This window comes from Candida tropicalis (genome assembly GCF_000006335.3).
Source record: "Candida tropicalis MYA-3404 genomic scaffold supercont3.2, whole genome shotgun sequence".
In the NCBI taxonomy this organism is placed as follows: Eukaryota; Fungi; Ascomycota; class Pichiomycetes; order Serinales; family Debaryomycetaceae; genus Candida; species Candida tropicalis.
In genome coordinates this window covers 2,222,606-2,241,493 of record NW_003020049.1, presented here as the reverse complement: position 1 = coordinate 2,241,493, position 18,888 = coordinate 2,222,606, and the positions used below count along the sequence as shown (strand labels likewise).

Here is an 18,888-nt window from a genome sequence, read left to right as displayed (position 1 = left end):
ATTTCAATGAGGCGAGTTTTTCTTTACTCGCATTGACAATCCCCCCCAGATATACAAATTGAGCAATTCACCTTTCAAGTGAAGAAACCCATGGATCATAGAGTCGTTGAGGAACTGTTGATTCAATATTGGAAAGCTTTTGATAATCTCAGTAGTTACACAAACCCGCACATACTTCACCGCTCCGATAACTCCGTAGTATCAACTTAATGTTAATTTTTTTTTTTTTCTTTGCCATGAGTTGGATGATGCCACAGTTTTCACGTTTTTGTAATTTATACCAAATACTAACCACAGGTCAATGGGCAAATTGGTTATCACAGTTTCGTGATTCATGGTAAGGAGTTGTCTAACCCGAATGGTAAACTATAAGTAAGAGAGGTCTTCTCTCTCTCTCTCTCTCTCTCGCCTTCTTTGAATGTAGATGTTTCTTAAATTAAAGCACACACATTATAATTTACAATGCCAGCTCATAAACGTCAGAAATTAGATACTGCATCATCTGGAACAACAAGCGCAACCACAAAACCAAAACCAAAACCAAAACATCTCATTCTCAATGCTTTTGATATGATGTGTCCTTCTCTTCAAAACCCGGGATTATGGCAACATCCCAAGGACAAATCACGCGATTATAATACTATTGAATATTGGACTAATTTAGCTCAATTATTAGAACGTGGGAAATTTAATTCATTATTCATAGCTGATGTATTAGGAGGATATGATGTTTATAAAGGTCCAAGAAATTTAGATGCTGTTGCTAGAAGTGGTGCTCAATGGCCAGTAAATGATCCTCATGCAATTATTCCCGCTATGGCGGCTGTTACTAAGAATCTTAGTTTTGTAGTTACTTCAAGTACTATTAGTGAAGCTCCATATCATTTTGCAAGACGATTGGCTACTTTAGATCATTTAACTAAAGGTAGAGTTGGATGGAATATAGTTTGTTCTTATTTAGATTCAGCAGCGAGAAATCTATTGAATGGAGCTGATTTAACTCCTCATGCTGAAAGATATGATAGAGCTCAAGAATTTTTAGAGGTTGTATATCAGTTATTTTTATCATCTTGGGCTGATGATGCTGTTGAGTTGAAAAATGGAATATTTACCAATCCAAATAAAGTAAGAGAGATTAACTACGAAGGTAAGTACTATACTGTTCCTGGTCCATCGATTACTGAACCAAGTCCACAAAGAATGCCTCTTATTTTACAGGCTGGTTCTTCTAAAAGAGGTATAGAATATGCTGCTAAAAATGCTGAAGTTGTATTTGCACATGGATACACTCCATTAGGATTGAAAAATGTTATTGATAAATTACGAACTGCTGTTAAAGAAGCAGGAAGAGATCCAGAAGATGTAAAGATTGTTCAAATTGTGAACATTATAGTTGCCCCCACTCATGAAGAAGCAGTGGCTAAATATAATGATTATAGACAATATGCTGATAGAGAAGGTACCCAGGCATTATTTGGTGGTTGGACAGGAATTGATTTGAGTAAATATGAATGGAATGAAGAACTTGAAAAAGTAGACAGTAATGCTTCTAAAAGTTCAACCGAACTGTGGACAACTCCATTACCTGGTGATCCACCAAATTTGCGTAAAACCAGAGCATTAATAGCCGAAAGGTTAGAATTGGGTCCAGCAATATTAATAGTTGGTGATCCTGAAGAAGTAGCTGATGAGTTGATTCGTTGGCATGAAATATCTGGAGTTGATGGATTTAATTTTATTTATAGTATCACTCCTGGTAGTTTTGAAGATTTGGTGGAATATGTGATTCCTGTGCTTCAAGAAAGAGGATATGCTCAGAAGGAGTATCCAAAAGAAGGTTTAACATTTAGAGAGAATGTATTTGGTGTTGGAAACACATTTTTAAAACCAAACCATCCTGCTTATGGATTGAGATGGAGAGCGGGTGAAACTAAAGAAGAATTCGAAGAAAGATTAAAAGAGGTATTGGAAAACAACTTTGATAAGTAGGTATGTCATCTGGATAGAAGTTGTAAATGTAAATCATATCGTACGATTTAAAATCTCTCTTGGTTCCTATACCATCGGCTGCAAATGAATATAGAATTGTGGCTGCGATATAAAAAAAAAATGAACAATAACTTTTGCGTTATTTATCAATGAATCCACAGTTTAATTATTACTTTCCGTTCCACATAAAAATAGTAAATATGACTAATTATAAATATACCTCCCCTTGAATTAAAAACTTGATCTTAAAAAAAAAACCAATTCGACACAGACACCACAAAACAACTAATCATGCCAGTTGCAACAGATAAATACAATTTAAGACCATTTGTTGAAGCACCATTATCTTCATCATCCACAAAACCATTAGAATTGGAAGCTATTGATTTATCTCTTTATAAAGAAGGACCAGAGAATTTACCAATTCGTAAACAATTAGCTTCTCAAATTGAAAAATCTTTATCTACTTATGGATTTATCACCGTTATTAATCATGGATTCCCCGAATCAAAATTAGAATTTCTTAAATCCTTAGCACAAGGAATCTTGGAAATTCCATTAGAGGAACAAAAGAAATATCTTGCTGGTGCTTTGAAATCGGATCTTGAAGATAGAACTATATCAGTTGGTGCTGAAAGAGGAAGTGGATTTAAACCAAAGGGATATTGGTCAATGAGAAATGGTGTTGAAGATTCAATTATTCATTATAATTTTAATAATATGCAGCATCAATTGTTTTTTGATACTGAAAAGAATAATTATCCAGATATCGTTAAAGATCATTTAAATGAAGTTGCTGAATACTATAGATTTTTACATACTGAGGTGTTGAGAAAATTGGCTAATTTATCTGATCTTGTTTTAGAACTTCCAGAAGGATTCCTTTATGAGAACTATTTTAAAGTTATTGAAAGAGATATCCCTGCCTCAGGTGGAGGTGCTGGTAGATTTATGTTATATGAAGGTATGGATCCTGATGATTCTGAAAAAGTTGAAAATACCTGGCTTAGAGGTCATTCCGATAGTGGTGGATTCACATTTATAACATCACAACCTATTCTTTCTTTACAGATTAGAGATTATTATACTGGAGAATGGAGTTATGTTGGACATACTCCTAATGGGTTGATTGTCAATATTGGTGATGCTATGGAATTTATCACTGGTGGATTTTTCAAGTCTTCTATTCATAGAGTAGTTGGTCCACCAGAGGATCAAAAGGAATATCGAAGATTAGTGTTGATTTATTTCAGTAAACCTAATGAATCCGCAATCTTGGACCCTGAACCGTTGAATTCTCCTAAATTAAAACGTTTGGGGATTGAGAAACCCGAAGAATGGGAGAAGATTGATTTCCGTGCTTGGAATGATGAAAAATCAAGATTGTTTGGTAAGAAAAAGGTTAATGATACTCAATCTGAAGAACCTAAGTTGGTTTTGGTCTATGGCAGGTTACATGAAAGATGGCATCAAGCAGAAGCTGATTTTAGTTTAGAAGAGGCTGAAAAGAAATTCCAAATCATTAAATTAGATTCTGCGTAGTTTTGTATATTACCTATTAATTTGAAACTTATGGGTTCATTCATGATTCACCTCTCTCTCTCTCTCTCTCTCTCTTCAGTTGGTATATCTCCAGTGTTCTCCTGTAGCAATCCAGCTTCTTTTAAAACCAGTATTGTTCTACCGTCAAGGAACTCGTCTCTCATGTTTCGACTAAATTTATGATTCTGCAGATTTCCCCTAATTTTAGTACTTATTTTCTCAAGTTGATCCATTAAGTTTTTGATTTCAGTATTTACAAAATACATTGTTTCATCAATTGGTTTTAATTTCTTTATTAATTCTGGATTATTCTCATACTCCTCTAATGACTTCAAGCTAGTTTGTATACTTTTCAAGACTTGATATAAGCTATTAAACCTTGGTTATTTCAAATTTCAATATTTTCCGAAGTTGTAACTCCAAGGCAATTTTATTTCGTAAATCATCTATCTTCTTATCTAATTCATCTTTGTCTTTAATTTTTTCATTATTAAATTCTATTCCACGTTGATGATTTAGCACAACATGAGGAATTAAATCCTTAGGTATATTTAAAACATTTCGAAAACAGTATAATTCAAATTTATCAAAATATGAATCAACTGTAAATTCCAATAATGTTTCTAATTTCCCAACACCAGTTTCTATCTCATCTAATGATATTTCAGTGAAAATACCAGAAGTTTTAATATTCTTTTGTTCTTTTAAAAAGGATTCAATTGCTTCAGTTCCTTTATACATTATTTCATTAACAGCATTAATGATCTCATCGATTAACACCAATGGGGCAAATCCAAAATGTTCAGTTAAAATAGCTGTTGTTCGTGGATCTAGGGATTTATCTGATGTGTCTGTCATGTTTATTAATTTAAAGTATATTGTGGTTGATAGAAAAAGAAACCTGCCGTTCGCTTTTGTTTATGTTTTGAATTTTGAATTTTTTTTTTTTTTTGTTTGTTTGTTTGTTTGTTTGTCTCGCTGCCATCCGATTGATTTCTGTTGATGGTGGTGACGCGCGTATCAATGAATCGTATCAACTTTACTGCTGCATGGCATGGTGAAGATATCCAGTGTAATCGAAGAAGGAAGGAAACAAAATGGTTTAAGAATTCAGATAAGAACTGTTATTGTTCTCACTGATGTAGCTTTTTCTTTCGGCCAGGCAAATGATGGACTCTAGTTCAACAACGTGAATTCAGCCATCTAGAAATAGACCCAAGTAGATATGCATAATAACAGTTGGAGGAAGAGACTCAATGAGTTACTAAAATGGGAGATCTAACGCAGAGTCCTTAATGAAATCAATCACTGCTATTATTGATGATTGTATCTAACGATTCCTAAACCCTATATACGAGAGTACTGTATATTGAACACATTGTGTAAGGTCTAATGCAATTCACTCAGGAGATGATCCTTTCTTCTGAGATATGCCAAACTCCCATTTATCTACGCATATAAAAAGTCGAAACTATCTTGTTTCTCTCTATTCGCTGTTCTTTCACGTTGCTTCAATTTTGCAATTGGTATTGATTTGTTGATAACAACCAACACGAATTCCATGCCACAATCGCCCCAAATTCCGCTCCCCGCATGGGGTGAAACGCTGCCAACAAAAAATAAGGACCTAAATCTTCCGAACCCCGGAGAATTCCATTCGACAACAACAAAAAAAATAGAACAATTTAATAACTCCATGATTTCAAGTCAATCAGAACAGTCAGCATCATCATCATCATCAATCGTATCAATGCCACGGACATTACTTACTACGATTACTCCAGCTGCATACCGAGTATTGTTATCTACTGCAACACCAGTATCACGAGTTATACCTATTGATGCTACTTGGTTTATGCCTAATGTTCCAAGAGATAACAAGGCTGAATATCAACAAGAACGTATTCCACAACTGAAATTCTTTGATTTAGATAAATATGTTTCTCAAAGTGAATATCCTCATATGTTACCAAGTTTATCCGTTATGAAACAAGCATTTGATGAATTAAAATTACATCAAAATGATTCATTGGTTATTTATGATAAATTGGGAATATTTCTGAGTCCTAGGGCAGCTTTTACATTTGCTTTATTTGGACATCCAAAGGTTTATTTATTAGATAATTATTTATCTTATAAACAATGTGAATATCCTCTTGATACCAACCCTGTCAAGGAAGATGGTTCAAATGATGATGTTGGAGAATATGAATTTGCATTGAATCAAGAAGAATTTGCAGAAAATTATAAAAAACAAGTTATTGAATATGATGAATTGTTAGAATTGGTTAAGAATGGTGGATTATCTGAATATTTATTAATTGATGCTAGATCAAATGATAGATTCACAGGATCTGGTGAAGAACCTCGTCCAGGATTATCATCTGGTCATATTCCAGGTGCAGTTAATTTACCATTTCCAAAACTTTTAGACCCGTCAAATAATAATCAATATAAATCAAAACAACAAGTTGAACAAATTTTCCAAGAATTAATTGGTGAAGATGGTAATGTAAATGATTTGTTGAAGAAATATCCAAAAGGAATAATTGTCATGTGTGGAACTGGTGTAACTGCTGTTGTTTTAAAATTTGCTATTGATTGTATCTTGAAATTGAATGTCCCAGTTAGAGTATATGATGGAAGTTGGACAGAATGGGCTAGTAGAGCTCCTTCAGAATACATCCAAAAAGATATCTAGAGGATATTTCTCTAAAGATTAATAGATTCCTTATATATAGGCAGTGACAAAGAAACAAAACAAAAAATAAATTTAATAAACTGTGACATTTATATTAAAACTATAGTAACAAAAAAAAAATTAAAAGTAAACAAATTAGATAGTGAATGTGTTAAGGTGATGAGATGAATGTATTTGTGTTTGAGAGGATGAATGGGTGTGGGGTGTGAGTGTGTGGAGGGGGGGAGAAATCCGGACAGGAACTACTTGTAAGTGAATACATACTTCTTCACCTTTTTCTCATAAAGATCATTTAATGCATCATCGTCAACAAACCATGTAACTTTACCAGCAGCACCTTCATTAACAATTGAACTTGGTAAACCCTTTTCTGGTCTTTCCATGATAATCTTGATAATCGGAGCCTTAGTTAAACCTTCAACAACAAAACTGACTCTACTGGAATGAAGAATTATAGGAATAGACAAGGTGATTCTGTTTTCTGGACCCAGAGGAGCATTGGTGACTGGTAAAACCCATGCCAATTTTTCTCGCAATTGTTCACCATGATTTGGAAATAATGAAGCAATATGACCATCTGGAGCACAACCCAATAATAATAAGTCAAACAATGGCAATTTAACCGAGTCCTTTTTGGCAAAATTACTAATCAATTGTTTCTCATAATCATCAGCAGCTTCTTGAGGATCATCAATCAAAGATTCATTTATATGGAAAATCTTTGGTTTTTTATCACCTTCAATTAAATCAAAGATTTCTCTTTTGGCTTGACCATAATTTGAATCCGGGCTATCAAACGGTACCAATCTTTCGTCAGCAAAATAAATGTCCCATTTCTCCCATTCAATTGAATCTTGTCTTGGAAGTAAACCTTGATGTAAAATTTTAATTAATGACCCCCCGGAAATAGCAATTTTAAATCTTTGTTCCTGTTTCTTTTGGATTTTCTTTTCCTTTTTAGATTTACTACTGGAACTAGTAGTACTAGTGACTCCATTATTGATGGCTGGTGATGATCCGTTTCTTGGTAGTGGAGAATTAAGAGCAGCTTTGATGGAAGGAGTTAAATCTATTCCACTTTGACTATGCCTTGGGCTATGTATTGGAGTGTTTGCTTTACCTTGTTTGATTAATTCAATTTGTTGAAGATCTGTAGTATTGTAAAGAGTTTGATTTTGAGCAGTAATAATGTGATCTGCAACTGCATCAGCAACTCCCAAGAATTCCGGGAATGAATAAATCAATGGCACTGTCGTTGTCATTATCTCAGTAAAAAGGGGAGGTGGAATGCAAATATTATCAAAAACAAAAGATAAAACAAAAAGAAATTAGAATAACAGAAACTGGTTGGGATTGATAAGTTGATTATATATATATGTGAATGAAAAACTATAATATATATGAACTGTCACTCTGTTATTGGTTGCTAATTTGATTTGATTTGATTTGATTTGGTGATTGCCGATAGCTTTGACGATTATTGCTGTTGTTGTTATTACAGTTTAAATTTTCTTTCTTTCTTTTTCCCTCTCTCACTTTTTTCTTTTGCTGTCTTTATTTTGCCCAAGGGGAAAAAGAAAAAAGTTCAACAAATAAAAATTTTCTTTACAAAGAAAAACAATAATTTAGGTGTGTACCTGTGCACAAAAATTGGTTTAGATCAACTCCTGTATTACCTGTCCAAGTCTAGTAAATCAATAGGAGAAGGGTATATGGTTTTGTTGTTTTTAATGTTATGGATACTTAAAATTGTAATTATATGAATGGGTGGACTATCTATCAATGGGGATGTTAAACAATAAATAACTCAATTACAAAGATAAACAAGAAACAAAAAAATAGCAATAAGATAATTGAAATTGCAAATTGCAAATGGGGGGGAGATTACAGATCTATTTATATTTTAGTGCAGTGATCTACTATATGAAGTTCGCTCTCTCTCTTTTGCTTTCCCACCCCTTAGATTTGATATTGACAATAAAGGAGAAACCTAGGGTAAAATGTTAAATTAGAAATTCAAGACAAAGGAGAGGTAGGATTTCTTTTTAATATTTTAATTTAAACTCCTTTATTAATAGGGAGAGAATGTTAATATATCAAGGTTGATAGTAACCCTTGTTGTCCCTACATGTCCTCGGGTTAGCAAAATTAAAGTGAGTTTTCCTAGAATTCAACCGGCCATGGGGATACGGGCAGAATATTCTCAACCATGCTCGGTTCATTTACTTTTGCTAAAAGGACACAAATGCACAAAACAGTTCTAAGCGACTTTAACCCCCTCTCCTCTCCCTTACATTATATGTTCCCACGGTAGATTGTGTTGTATTGTAGAGTTACAAATTTGCACGCGTACTGTCTATTTAATTCATTTAGCTGGAGGAGAATGACATGGAACATCATTGTTCCCTATATAAAAGAAATTAAATTATGAAAACCTTATTAGTAAATATGGTTTATGGTTTTTCTCTTCGTTGACTACCTTTCCGGTACTCATTCTAAATGGGGCCCGGGTTTAGGACCCCATTTTAATGAAAATTTCAAAGCAAGAGAATGTATTTATTATCATTATTTCAATATAAATTTCAGGGTGAAATACAATAACTGTCCTTCTAATAATAAATTAGTAGTATCGCAGTTGTTTGGATCCACAACCGTTGACCTGGCTACATTAATTAATGGTGCAACTAAGTATCGTAGTATTAGTAGATGATTTATTCAAAATTATTTTAATATTCTTGTTTTTGTATGTAGCTGTTGGGAAAAATATAGTGCACTTAGAATCATCCCATAAATGGTGTTGTTAACAATTGTCACGAAAATCATTGATATTTCACTATCATAGTTCAACAATTGACAGTTTATGGTTATTAAACTGATAAGCAAAAACAAATTAGCCAAGGTGCAGAAAATGCGTAGCTCGGGTTAATGACTGGGGCTTAACAAACTTTAGTCATTAATATCACTCACAGTGGAGATATTATTCATCAAATGAGTATACAATGTCCATTGCGTTCTTTGTAAATAATATAGATGTGGTATTTTGTATGTTCTGGTTTGAAATTACCGATTTACCACTAAATTTGCAGATTTCGAGTCTCGATAGTGAAAATCATAAGGGATGCATCTTGGAAATTCCCTCTTCGGCGTAAATCAGTCGACAAATTTAAAATTTAGGTCGAGAATTGATACGAAAAAAATGCGAAATTAAAAAAGAATTGAAAATTGAAAAATGAAAACCAAATAATGAATTTTCTATATAGTATACAAATATACAAGTATCATTCTACAGGTAAATCATATGGTATTTCATTTAATGTAGAATTATTATAATGAGCCTTAATATCCTTAAAATTGTGATATATTTATGATAATCCCTGATATTCAGCATTTAAACCATAAAATATTCAATTTTCTATATTCTGTATGGGAAAAAAAGATTTAAGTCAAATTTTGAAATTTTTTCGTGCGTAAACCGATTTGAAAATTACGGAGATAAATCAATCGTAACCCTGATGAACCCCTTTGGGAATATTAGATGGTCCAAAAACTAGAAATAGCATATGATAATGGTATATATGTGTCAATATGTATATGAATATTCTAATGAATACATTTTTAGCGGTCTGGATATCGTAATTATTGAGTTATTTAGGAAAACCATAATTCCCGATAAAAAAAAGATATTTCAATTTCTCCAAAGTAATAATTGACCACTAACTCCACCAATTGTTAGCCAATCCGTTCAGGATTGAGTGTGGTAGTATTAAACAGTGATATAAATAACATCATGTTGTTTAAGTGATAAGAATCAAGCTAGAACCGATAGATCTAGCAAAACACGTGCAACTTTATGAAATTACTTTAGTTTATAGAATAAGGAGAATAATTTCCTGTCATCGCATTTTTGGAAATTCTCTAAAAATTACTGAGGTTTCTTTTTTTCCACCTTTTGGCAACCTTTGGGCAATCTTATGATGTTACTATTTTTCAGCAACTTAATGAGGTTTATAACTAACTAAAAGGAACATTGCGGTTTCTCACTTTAGGTTATTTTTAAAAGTTTTTCGCAACTTTATGAATACACCTATTTTTCCAAAAATTTGCAACAAGATCAATTGACTGGTAACAGCTTTCATCATATTTTTGTTAGACAACAATATCGATAAACAATACATCGCAATACTATGAATACTCGGATAGGCTATCATTATATATGAAATAGTGACAAATATTCAACAGCGGCAATCAATGAAACTATCCAGGAGCTACTCATTCAATATAAAAATTCAGTATATACTTCATTCTCCAAAGAGGTGCATTGTAAGTAAATTTAAAGAAGAAATTTATCATTTGAATAAATTATCAGTAGTCGATGGCTTGAAATGAATCAGCATTACAAATAGTTACCGATTAAAATTGGTTATTAGTTATGCTCAACCTATTATCGACACACGGATTCCGCTAATTCTTGAATTTAGGACCATGGTTCGTACGAAAGAATCTGAAGAAAAAGAAAAAGAATTCAAATATCAGAAGGAAGGAAATATATAATGTATAATTTGGCTTCAGTTCCATTGATACCACTATTAGTACTTGCCAGAGCCATATATGATGTTATCAGCTTATTACATAATCGAGTTAAAAACATAAAACCCACAAAGGATCATGTATCCAACCAGTACAACTGAAAATATATCACCAGTTACATTTTGTATGGGGAAAAGAGATTCAAGTCATTTTTGGAGATTTTTCGTGTCTGAACCAAAATTAAAACTACGGGAATAAACCACTTGGGTTTCTGATGAACCCCTTTAGAAATACTAGTTGGTCTAAAAATTAGAAATTGAATATAAAGATAGTATATAATTGAAGCTATTTGCATGAATATTGAAATGAATGTAATTTGAGCTGTCTGGATATTGCAATTAGTGACTTATTTGGAAAAATTATAATTCCCGATAAAAAAAAGATACTTTCAAATTCCAAGAGTAAGATTGATAGATAACTCCTCCAATACTTAGTCGATCAATTCAGAATGAACTTATACAGCATAATTTATCACTGCAAATCATATAGCATTTTCAAAAATGCAAAAATCGTACTAATAATGACAAATGTTTCAAATCGTGGAACATTTGCATGTCGCACTGTGACGACCATAGAAAACAGAAATATAAGTGCTACTTTTTTCTGAAGCATCCAAATATTCCACAAATTTGCAACATACAAATCTATGGATCTATGGAACGGACATTTAAATCTATGGATATATGGAGGGAAAATTTGTACATACAGATGCGCACCAAATCAGGAACATGTAAATCAATGGTTTAATGAATGGAACATTGTGGCACACAGATATATGGCGCAATCACTGGAACATATAAATGTACAACAAAAAGTGACATTCAAAAATATGGTTTCAAGGATGGAATATTTGAATATATATATATATATATATTTATTTTCGGAATGTAGATTTATAAGTTACCGCCATCAAATTCATGAAAATGATCTACTGTTATGTGTCTTTCCTTATTCATAATTCTGTCAAATAGATTTTCTTGATTGATTCCCATTATATTCAAATGGATTATAGAATATATGTCAAAAGGAAATTGTTCAAGAGTGTCTAAAATGCTGTAATTTTTTCTGTATCACTACAAGAATATGAACTATTCTCGCAACATATCAAATTTACTAACCCGATTCACTTAATAGAAGAGTTTAAGCAGATCATAATTTTAAGTAGAAAATCTCCATACATTGCTTAATTGTTTTAGAATATTCATATTCATAGTGAATTTCATCATTATTCACTTCTTTTTAACCTAAATTGTCAAAATTATAACAGTTGTTACTTTTTGTATGGTGAAATAAGATTCGAGTCAATTTTAGTGCCTGAATCAAAATCAAAATTACGGAAATAAGTCACTTGAGACCCTGATGAATCCATTTGGAACATTATATACGCCAATACTGTTACTTATCAATATTTAAAAACCTTAAAATGATGGTATACATATGAATATTATGCTGATATAATTTTCAGCAAACTCAATTGTACAATTATAGATAATTTTACATAAATCATAATTCCCGATATAAAATAGGAGTTTTGATTTAACCAAAGTAAGATTTGGCTATAGTAGGTGATATATCACTAGTAAATACATTGAAATTAATTTAGAATGACGTTAATTTACCACATCTTTCGGTGATGGTAGTTTTAAGGGTGTATTCTCACGACAACACTTTAAAACCACAGTAGCACGTGAATTTGACCAAATACGATGATTTGTCTCAAATGTAAAATTTATCAAAATTTGACCAATAAAACTCTAATTATAAATCTTTGAATTTTACCTGTCTTAATTTTTAATGAAATTTTCACAACTTGAATCTAAATATGTAACTAATTATTTGGCCAAAAGATGCATTTGGGCAATAGTCATATTTCATGTTGAACTATCAAACAAATACACAATTACAAATAACACATTTTCAAAACAGAGCTAATATAGGTACGATTAGTCAAATAATATATGTTGAATATTACGATATTACTTGATTATTATAATTCACAAAGATGTAAATAAATACATCAAAAGAGTAAATTACTGCCAAATTATGTGTACAATAGTGTTTAAAACTGAATGAAACTCAAGTGACAATTTTTGGAAATTGACTTCTCGATCAAACTAGAGCCAAAACTCCATAATCATATAATACTAACGCAACAAGTGGGAGTGAAACATAAATTAACCTTAAATGGGACATTCTATAACTGAAAATTTTTCAGAAATAGAATAAACAAGTATTTACCAGTTGAATATATATAGTCAGGTATCAATTTATATAACTTTTTTTTCACTTCTATAGAATGTTAAGATCCATAGGAATAGTCGTATATACTACAGTAATTCTAACACGTGATTCATACAAGTACGTTCTTCTCTACAAAATGAATCAACGTGACTACCCAACGGGGATAGACTAATTCTCACAGAAGTACTAGAACTTCTACCGTATTTCTACAGAAAGATATTTTTGAATCTCTCTCGAAACTCACACCACTTGTCAAAAGAATTTGATAGAAGATTCTTTTTGAAAATCCATCACTTGCTACTATAAGGGGGCGTGCATATTTCACTAGTATTTTCATGTTCGTGTATTTACCAAAAATGATATTATTTTGTTTTAGTGAGGCAAAAAATGGAAAATACGGGGGGAAAGAGGGAGAACATGTTCCTTTATTTAATCACGGAAATCTATAACCTCTTTGCCATTTGGATTTTTTTTTTTTGTTTGTTTTATTATTTTAGCTCATATTTTCTAATATCAATTCAGTTATAACTTACTTTTCTCATCCATGACTATTGATAGTTATTTTCAATTGACGTTTGAATTAGTTTCACGGTACGTGAATCAAATATATCCATCATCTTCAGATTTCAAATTAGTTCAAGTTACCAATGAATCAAAATTAAAGCAATCTAAATTATATAGAGGTGAAGAACAGATATTATTTTTAAGTTTTACTGAAATTTCCGAGATTCAATCATTAGTTAATTTATTAAATATTGATGGTAGATTAGATAATGCATTGATTAATTGGGAATGGTTTGATTTGGAAACTATAAGGTTCCCAATTGAAGAATCCAATATCCCTCAAGATTTAGTTGAAAAATTCAATACAAAATTTAGATTAATTGTTGATGATGAAAAGAGTAGTTCTATCTTTTCTCATTCTACAAAACCAGGTTATGATGGTCCAGTTATAGAAGAGCATACTGATAGTGAAAGTATTAGATCTCCAACTCCAGAAACTCCATATCATCCAAATCAACAAGAAGGTCAACCATCTTATTTTCCTCCTACTGCTGGTGTAAAACCAGATAATTCGATATTCAAGGGTCCGTCCACTGATATTCCAGTAAATCAAATGAAGAAACCATCAGATATGCCTGAATTTGATGATGAATATGAAATTAAAAGTCCACCAGCTCCGGTCAATGATACTTTAGGTCAAAGTAAAGTTACTCCAATTGGATCCGATGATTTAAATCCTCCTGGAATAGGTGCTCATCCTACTTTAAAGCCTTATTTGGATCCTTTACAAGGTGGTGGAAATGACCATCAAGGTATGTATCCAGATCCACAACATCCAATGTTTGGTCAACCTAAACCTCCAGGATCATCAGGAGGTTTTGGTAGTGCTCCTCCAGGTGCTAGATATGATGATCCTTTTGGACCACCAGGATTATAAATTGATAAATAGTTGGAAAAAAAATAAACAATATTTTGTTGTTCCCTGAGGGGTGTGTATTGCCTGTAGATTGTTATGTTTTAGAATAAGATCACCGCTGAACGAATACAATGCCAATCTCGTATTGTTTACAAATTCAGGTTCAAAACTACAACACTTATCATCAAAGTATTTTCTTTCAAAAAAAATATGGTATAAAATTGTATTTAATATAAATAAAAAAAAAAGTTTGGAAATAAACACAGTGGAATAAGAACAAAAAAGTTTCATATATAAAACAAAAAAAAAAACGGCTTCTTTAAAAATTCAGATCACCGACGATAACGACGACAGTTAATTAAATTTAACTGGAAAGAATACCCCAGTATTTTTCAGCATTGAAAGTAGAACCAGAGTCAGTCTTCCATAAGTCATCGTAAGCAGTGAAGATGATGGAAGAGTCACCACAGGTAGATTTAATAGAAGAGATGGCAGATTGTTGGTTTGCTTTGGATGGGACGGCAACACCGTTGGTGTCACCTTTGTGTGGCCAACCAGTTTCAGTGATCAAAACATTCTTTTCACCACCACAAGCAGTCCAGACTCTTTGGATTTGTTGCAAAACCCAAGAACCAGCATCAGCAGCAGCAATTTGACCATCAAAGAAAGCGTGAGCATTAACAGCCATGTAGTCAGAGTATTGACACAAGTCTGGGTTGTTAATAACGGCAATAAAAGTATCAACGGAGACAACGGAACCAGTGTAACCAGCAGATTTCAAGGCAGATCTACCTTCAGAAACATAAGTACCAATTTGAGATGGAGTAGCAGAACCAGCGTTAACCAATTCGTTACCAATAGAAACAGTGTAGATATCATCCCAAGAACCGTAAGATTTGACGGCAGAAGCCAAGGTTTCAACACCACCAGAAATGTCAGAGACATCGTAAATACCAGCGAAAATCTTTTGGCTAGAAGTTTTAGCTTTCAAGACTTGAGCAACTTGGTCACAATCAACACCGTATAAACGGATGATGCTGTAACCGGACAAAGCAGAAACTTCACTGGCAATTTGAGAAGCAGATTTACAACCACCATCGTCACTGTATGGAGAGTAAGTGACACCCTTGGCACCGGCAGAACCAGTGTCAACGGAATCGGTGGAAGAAGAACCAGTACTGGCTGGAGAAGCAGTAGTGGTTTCTTGTTCGGTTTGTTGTTCAGCAGTGGTAGTTGGTTGAACTTGAGGAACGTGAGTTTCTTCTTCAACGCTGACGGTGTTGGCAACAGAAACGGTTGGGGCAGCAAAAGTGGTGGTTTGTTCACCGTTACCTAAGACAACGGTAACAACGTTAGTCTTGGTGACGACTTGAACGGCTCTTTTTTCTTCTTTGTGTTGATGGTGTTGGTGTTGAGCCAATGGAGCAGCCAAAGCTTGGGCTAAAACAGTAAAAGTAACGAGAGACTTGAATAACATTATGAATAAATGATAGTTGGATAAACAAAAACTAGAACAAAAAGAATGGATAAAGTTGTTTCTAAAGGATTAGAAGGAAAGACTGATAGAAATAACTTTGGTTTATGTTAAGTTGTTTAATGAACAAGAAGAAGAAGTTTCAAAAAAAAAAAAAGAAGAGGAAAATTTTTATAACAAACTAAAAACTGGTGGGAAATTTGTTGCAGTTTTGTATTGAAAGAGAGAGGAAACGTAAACAACTGAGCTGCCAATCCATGAAGGAGATGAAAGAAAAAAAAAAAAAGACGACAAAGAATGAAACGTGAGGTGAAGAAAGAAAAAGTGAGAGAGAAAAAAAAATAAATAACTCGAAAGGGAGAGGTCGTGTGGGTTGTTACACAAAATAACCCAAAATGTACACACTCACAAAAACGAATTCTGCATAATCTACACGACTGTGTTTATTTTTTATACAAATTAGCCTGAAAATTGTTATGTCTTTGTGTTATTTTCATTCGCAAATTATGTAATCACTATACTTGATTCTAAATATTTTTTTTTTTTTTCTTGGGAGTCTGTGTTGTTTAAACTAAACAAAACAAAATAGACCTTACACAAACAATGAACTATTGGTCGATTCTAGATTTTCAATTACTGCAACTCCATACAATCCCTATCTTATCATATTCCTTAACCACATCAGATGAAGAACGGTTGGCCATTGCTTGAAAAGAGAGATCATTGGTTGGTAGTTGTTATTGAACAACAGCAATTATGATTTTTTGGTTAAAGTGCACGGTTTAGGGTTTTCATTTTAACTTGATTGAGCAATCAGATTACTCTATACAGTTAAGTAGCAGCAAATAATGCGTGTGCAAACGCCCAAATTCTGAAAAAAAATTTTTTTTCATTCAAGCCATCGAATTCCCGTACTACGGTTGACTCTGATGAAGTAATGTTATTCCTCATCTGTCTCTCTATCTCTCTCTCCAGCCAATGTTTGATTTATCACAACCCTTTCTCTGCCACTTGTCGTTTACTTCATAACCATTTAGTCATGTGCTGAATACGAATGGATACACAAATGAACGGCATCCCGTTTTCTCTCGCTCTCTATCTCTCATGCTAACACCTTCACACAGTCACATTCCCCCTATACTCTTTCACCTCCTTTACTTTCAGGGCTTTAATTTACTTCGTTACGTAATGTTTCGGGTTCGACTTTTCCACAGTATTAATTGTTATTCACAGGAGATGGTGGTGTGCGCAAGGCTTTCTTTGTATTTTTTTTTTTTCCTCCCTCCCCTTTCTCCCCTTATTCGACTGATCCCACCACGGCGAGTTTTGTGCGGTTAAGCCCAGGTGGTTACCAAACAAAGGAAGCCACGCTCACACTTTACAACCGCACCGCGATGAAACAATTACAAAACATAGCAGTAGGGAATGAACAAACTCCTTCATAGATCTGGTAGATTTGTCTACCCCTTGACTGAACAGACTTGTTCATCTTTCTGTAGTTCATACCTTTTCTACAAGGGAATGCAATTTAACACAAGTGTAACATTAATTTTTGGGTAAAGAAAAATTTCATAAATTTCAAATGAATTGCATATTAAAGTGTCTAATATTGTTTATGCACAAACTATTAAAATTCTCTAAAATACTACAAATTACGCTGATCTTCTTCTTGGTTCTTTGTTTCTAAGGGAACGAAGGTATTTCAAAGACTCATACTCATCGCTCATTGGAGGAATCGGATCATCGCAATATGTTTGGCTTAAGCTTTAGTAGTTTTATTTCTTTTTTTTCCTTTTACTTTTGCACTTAACCCTTGAATAATGTTCATCATACGCATCTATTAGTCGATATCTCCCTAAAAATTAAAAATTAATGAGGGGATGTCTTTGTTTCTTTGTAGATCGAGAATATTAACTGTTAGATGTGAATTTCCACCCGTTTCCAGTTTATCCGAAAATTGAAAGTTAATTTTGTAACTCTGACGGTATCTCCCTCAATGAGAATGGTTGCAATTTTTCTGATTCTTTATCCATTTGTTACTCCTCAGTGACGGTTTAGTAGAAACTGGGTGCAAAATCAGCCCCCACCTTGTCTAATCTTCTAATGATGTGTAAATATAAAGGAAGTTGGTTGCTGTTTGGATGGTGTTTACTATTGTTGGATATCTCTTGCTGTTTTAAGATTTTAGATGTGCCATTTATTTTTGATCAAAATTGGTGTAAAAACTAAAGAAAAGAGATGGGATATAGGTCGTCAGAAACTCCTACTTCTATGTTGTACTATCATTGCACTTGCATTGAAGAAAACAACTAAAACAAAAGAGAACCATCTATGCTTTGATTGTATATTCTGCCAACTCACGTTTTTCTAATCTTGCCTTTACAACCATTGTAGAGATAAAAAGACAAGCACGCACCGACAATCAGATTGAGTTTCTTTATTTTTGTACAATTATACACACCCCCACATAATCACACATTAGTCAAATGATTATTGTTGTTTATTGCACGACCCATAGTATACATATATTATTCTTGCCGACCAAATTACACAGTCTAAAATATAAAAAAAAATAAAACAATCAAGTCAATTTAGAAGTCAAGGTTTAAACAAAAAATAAAATATATAGACGTTGATATTGCCAGTGGGTTGTCTTGTAATTAGATACAATTACCTGTTCATATTACTGATTTAATTTCATAGTTCTTACCTCTCTGATCCCTTCCCCCCCTCTGTTTACAACATTATTTTTTTTAGTCCTTTTTTTTGTTGTTGTTCACACATTTTTTTGTTTTTCTGTTGAATTTGGATTAAGGATTTCAAATTTCATTCTTTTTGGTATAATTTTTTTATTTTGCTTTTTTTTTTTTTTCCTTCTCCCCCTAAATTCATAAATTCATTCAGATTTAAAGTGAACGATCAAGACAATTCAAA

At 32.9% G+C, this 18,888-nt stretch overlaps 7 protein-coding genes across 7 annotated transcripts; 4 read left to right on the top strand and 3 right to left on the bottom strand. All coding sequences in view use genetic code 12, as the record gives it.

Annotated features, from left to right (window-relative positions):
- Positions 1 to 462: 462 nt before the first annotated feature.
- CTRG_02099 (LLM class flavin-dependent oxidoreductase) lies at positions 463 to 1,989 on the top strand (the record flags this gene model as incomplete). Its single annotated transcript, XM_002547746.1, has 1 exon — positions 463 to 1,989. One exon carries the CDS (start codon positions 463 to 465, stop codon positions 1,987 to 1,989), a length of 1,527 nt encoding a protein of 508 aa, XP_002547792.1.
- Positions 1,990 to 2,280: 291 nt separating this feature from the next.
- CTRG_02098 (uncharacterized protein) lies at positions 2,281 to 3,531 on the top strand (the record flags this gene model as incomplete). Its single annotated transcript, XM_002547745.1, has 1 exon — positions 2,281 to 3,531. The coding sequence occupies one exon, from the start codon at positions 2,281 to 2,283 to the stop codon at positions 3,529 to 3,531; it is 1,251 nt and encodes a 416-aa protein (XP_002547791.1).
- Positions 3,532 to 3,903: 372 nt separating this feature from the next.
- Positions 3,904 to 4,389, bottom strand: MTW1 (MIND complex subunit; the record flags this gene model as incomplete). Its single annotated transcript, XM_002547744.1, has 1 exon — positions 3,904 to 4,389. One exon carries the CDS (start codon positions 4,387 to 4,389, stop codon positions 3,904 to 3,906), a length of 486 nt encoding a protein of 161 aa, XP_002547790.1.
- A 703-nt stretch (positions 4,390 to 5,092) lies between these two features.
- CTRG_02096 (thiosulfate sulfurtransferase) lies at positions 5,093 to 6,232 on the top strand (the record flags this gene model as incomplete). Its single annotated transcript, XM_002547743.1, has 1 exon — positions 5,093 to 6,232. The coding sequence occupies one exon, from the start codon at positions 5,093 to 5,095 to the stop codon at positions 6,230 to 6,232; it is 1,140 nt and encodes a 379-aa protein (XP_002547789.1).
- A 242-nt stretch (positions 6,233 to 6,474) lies between these two features.
- On the bottom strand, positions 6,475 to 7,494 carry CTRG_02095 (uncharacterized protein; the record flags this gene model as incomplete). Its single annotated transcript, XM_002547742.1, has 1 exon — positions 6,475 to 7,494. One exon carries the CDS (start codon positions 7,492 to 7,494, stop codon positions 6,475 to 6,477), a length of 1,020 nt encoding a protein of 339 aa, XP_002547788.1.
- Positions 7,495 to 13,604: 6,110 nt separating this feature from the next.
- Positions 13,605 to 14,501, top strand: CTRG_02094 (uncharacterized protein; the record flags this gene model as incomplete). The annotated part of the gene is made up of 1 exon (XM_002547741.1): positions 13,605 to 14,501. One exon carries the CDS (start codon positions 13,605 to 13,607, stop codon positions 14,499 to 14,501), a length of 897 nt encoding a protein of 298 aa, XP_002547787.1.
- Positions 14,502 to 14,844: 343 nt separating this feature from the next.
- Positions 14,845 to 15,957, bottom strand: MP65 (putative family 17 glucosidase; the record flags this gene model as incomplete). Its single annotated transcript, XM_002547740.1, has 1 exon — positions 14,845 to 15,957. The coding sequence occupies one exon, from the start codon at positions 15,955 to 15,957 to the stop codon at positions 14,845 to 14,847; it is 1,113 nt and encodes a 370-aa protein (XP_002547786.1).
- Positions 15,958 to 18,888: the final 2,931 nt, after the last annotated feature.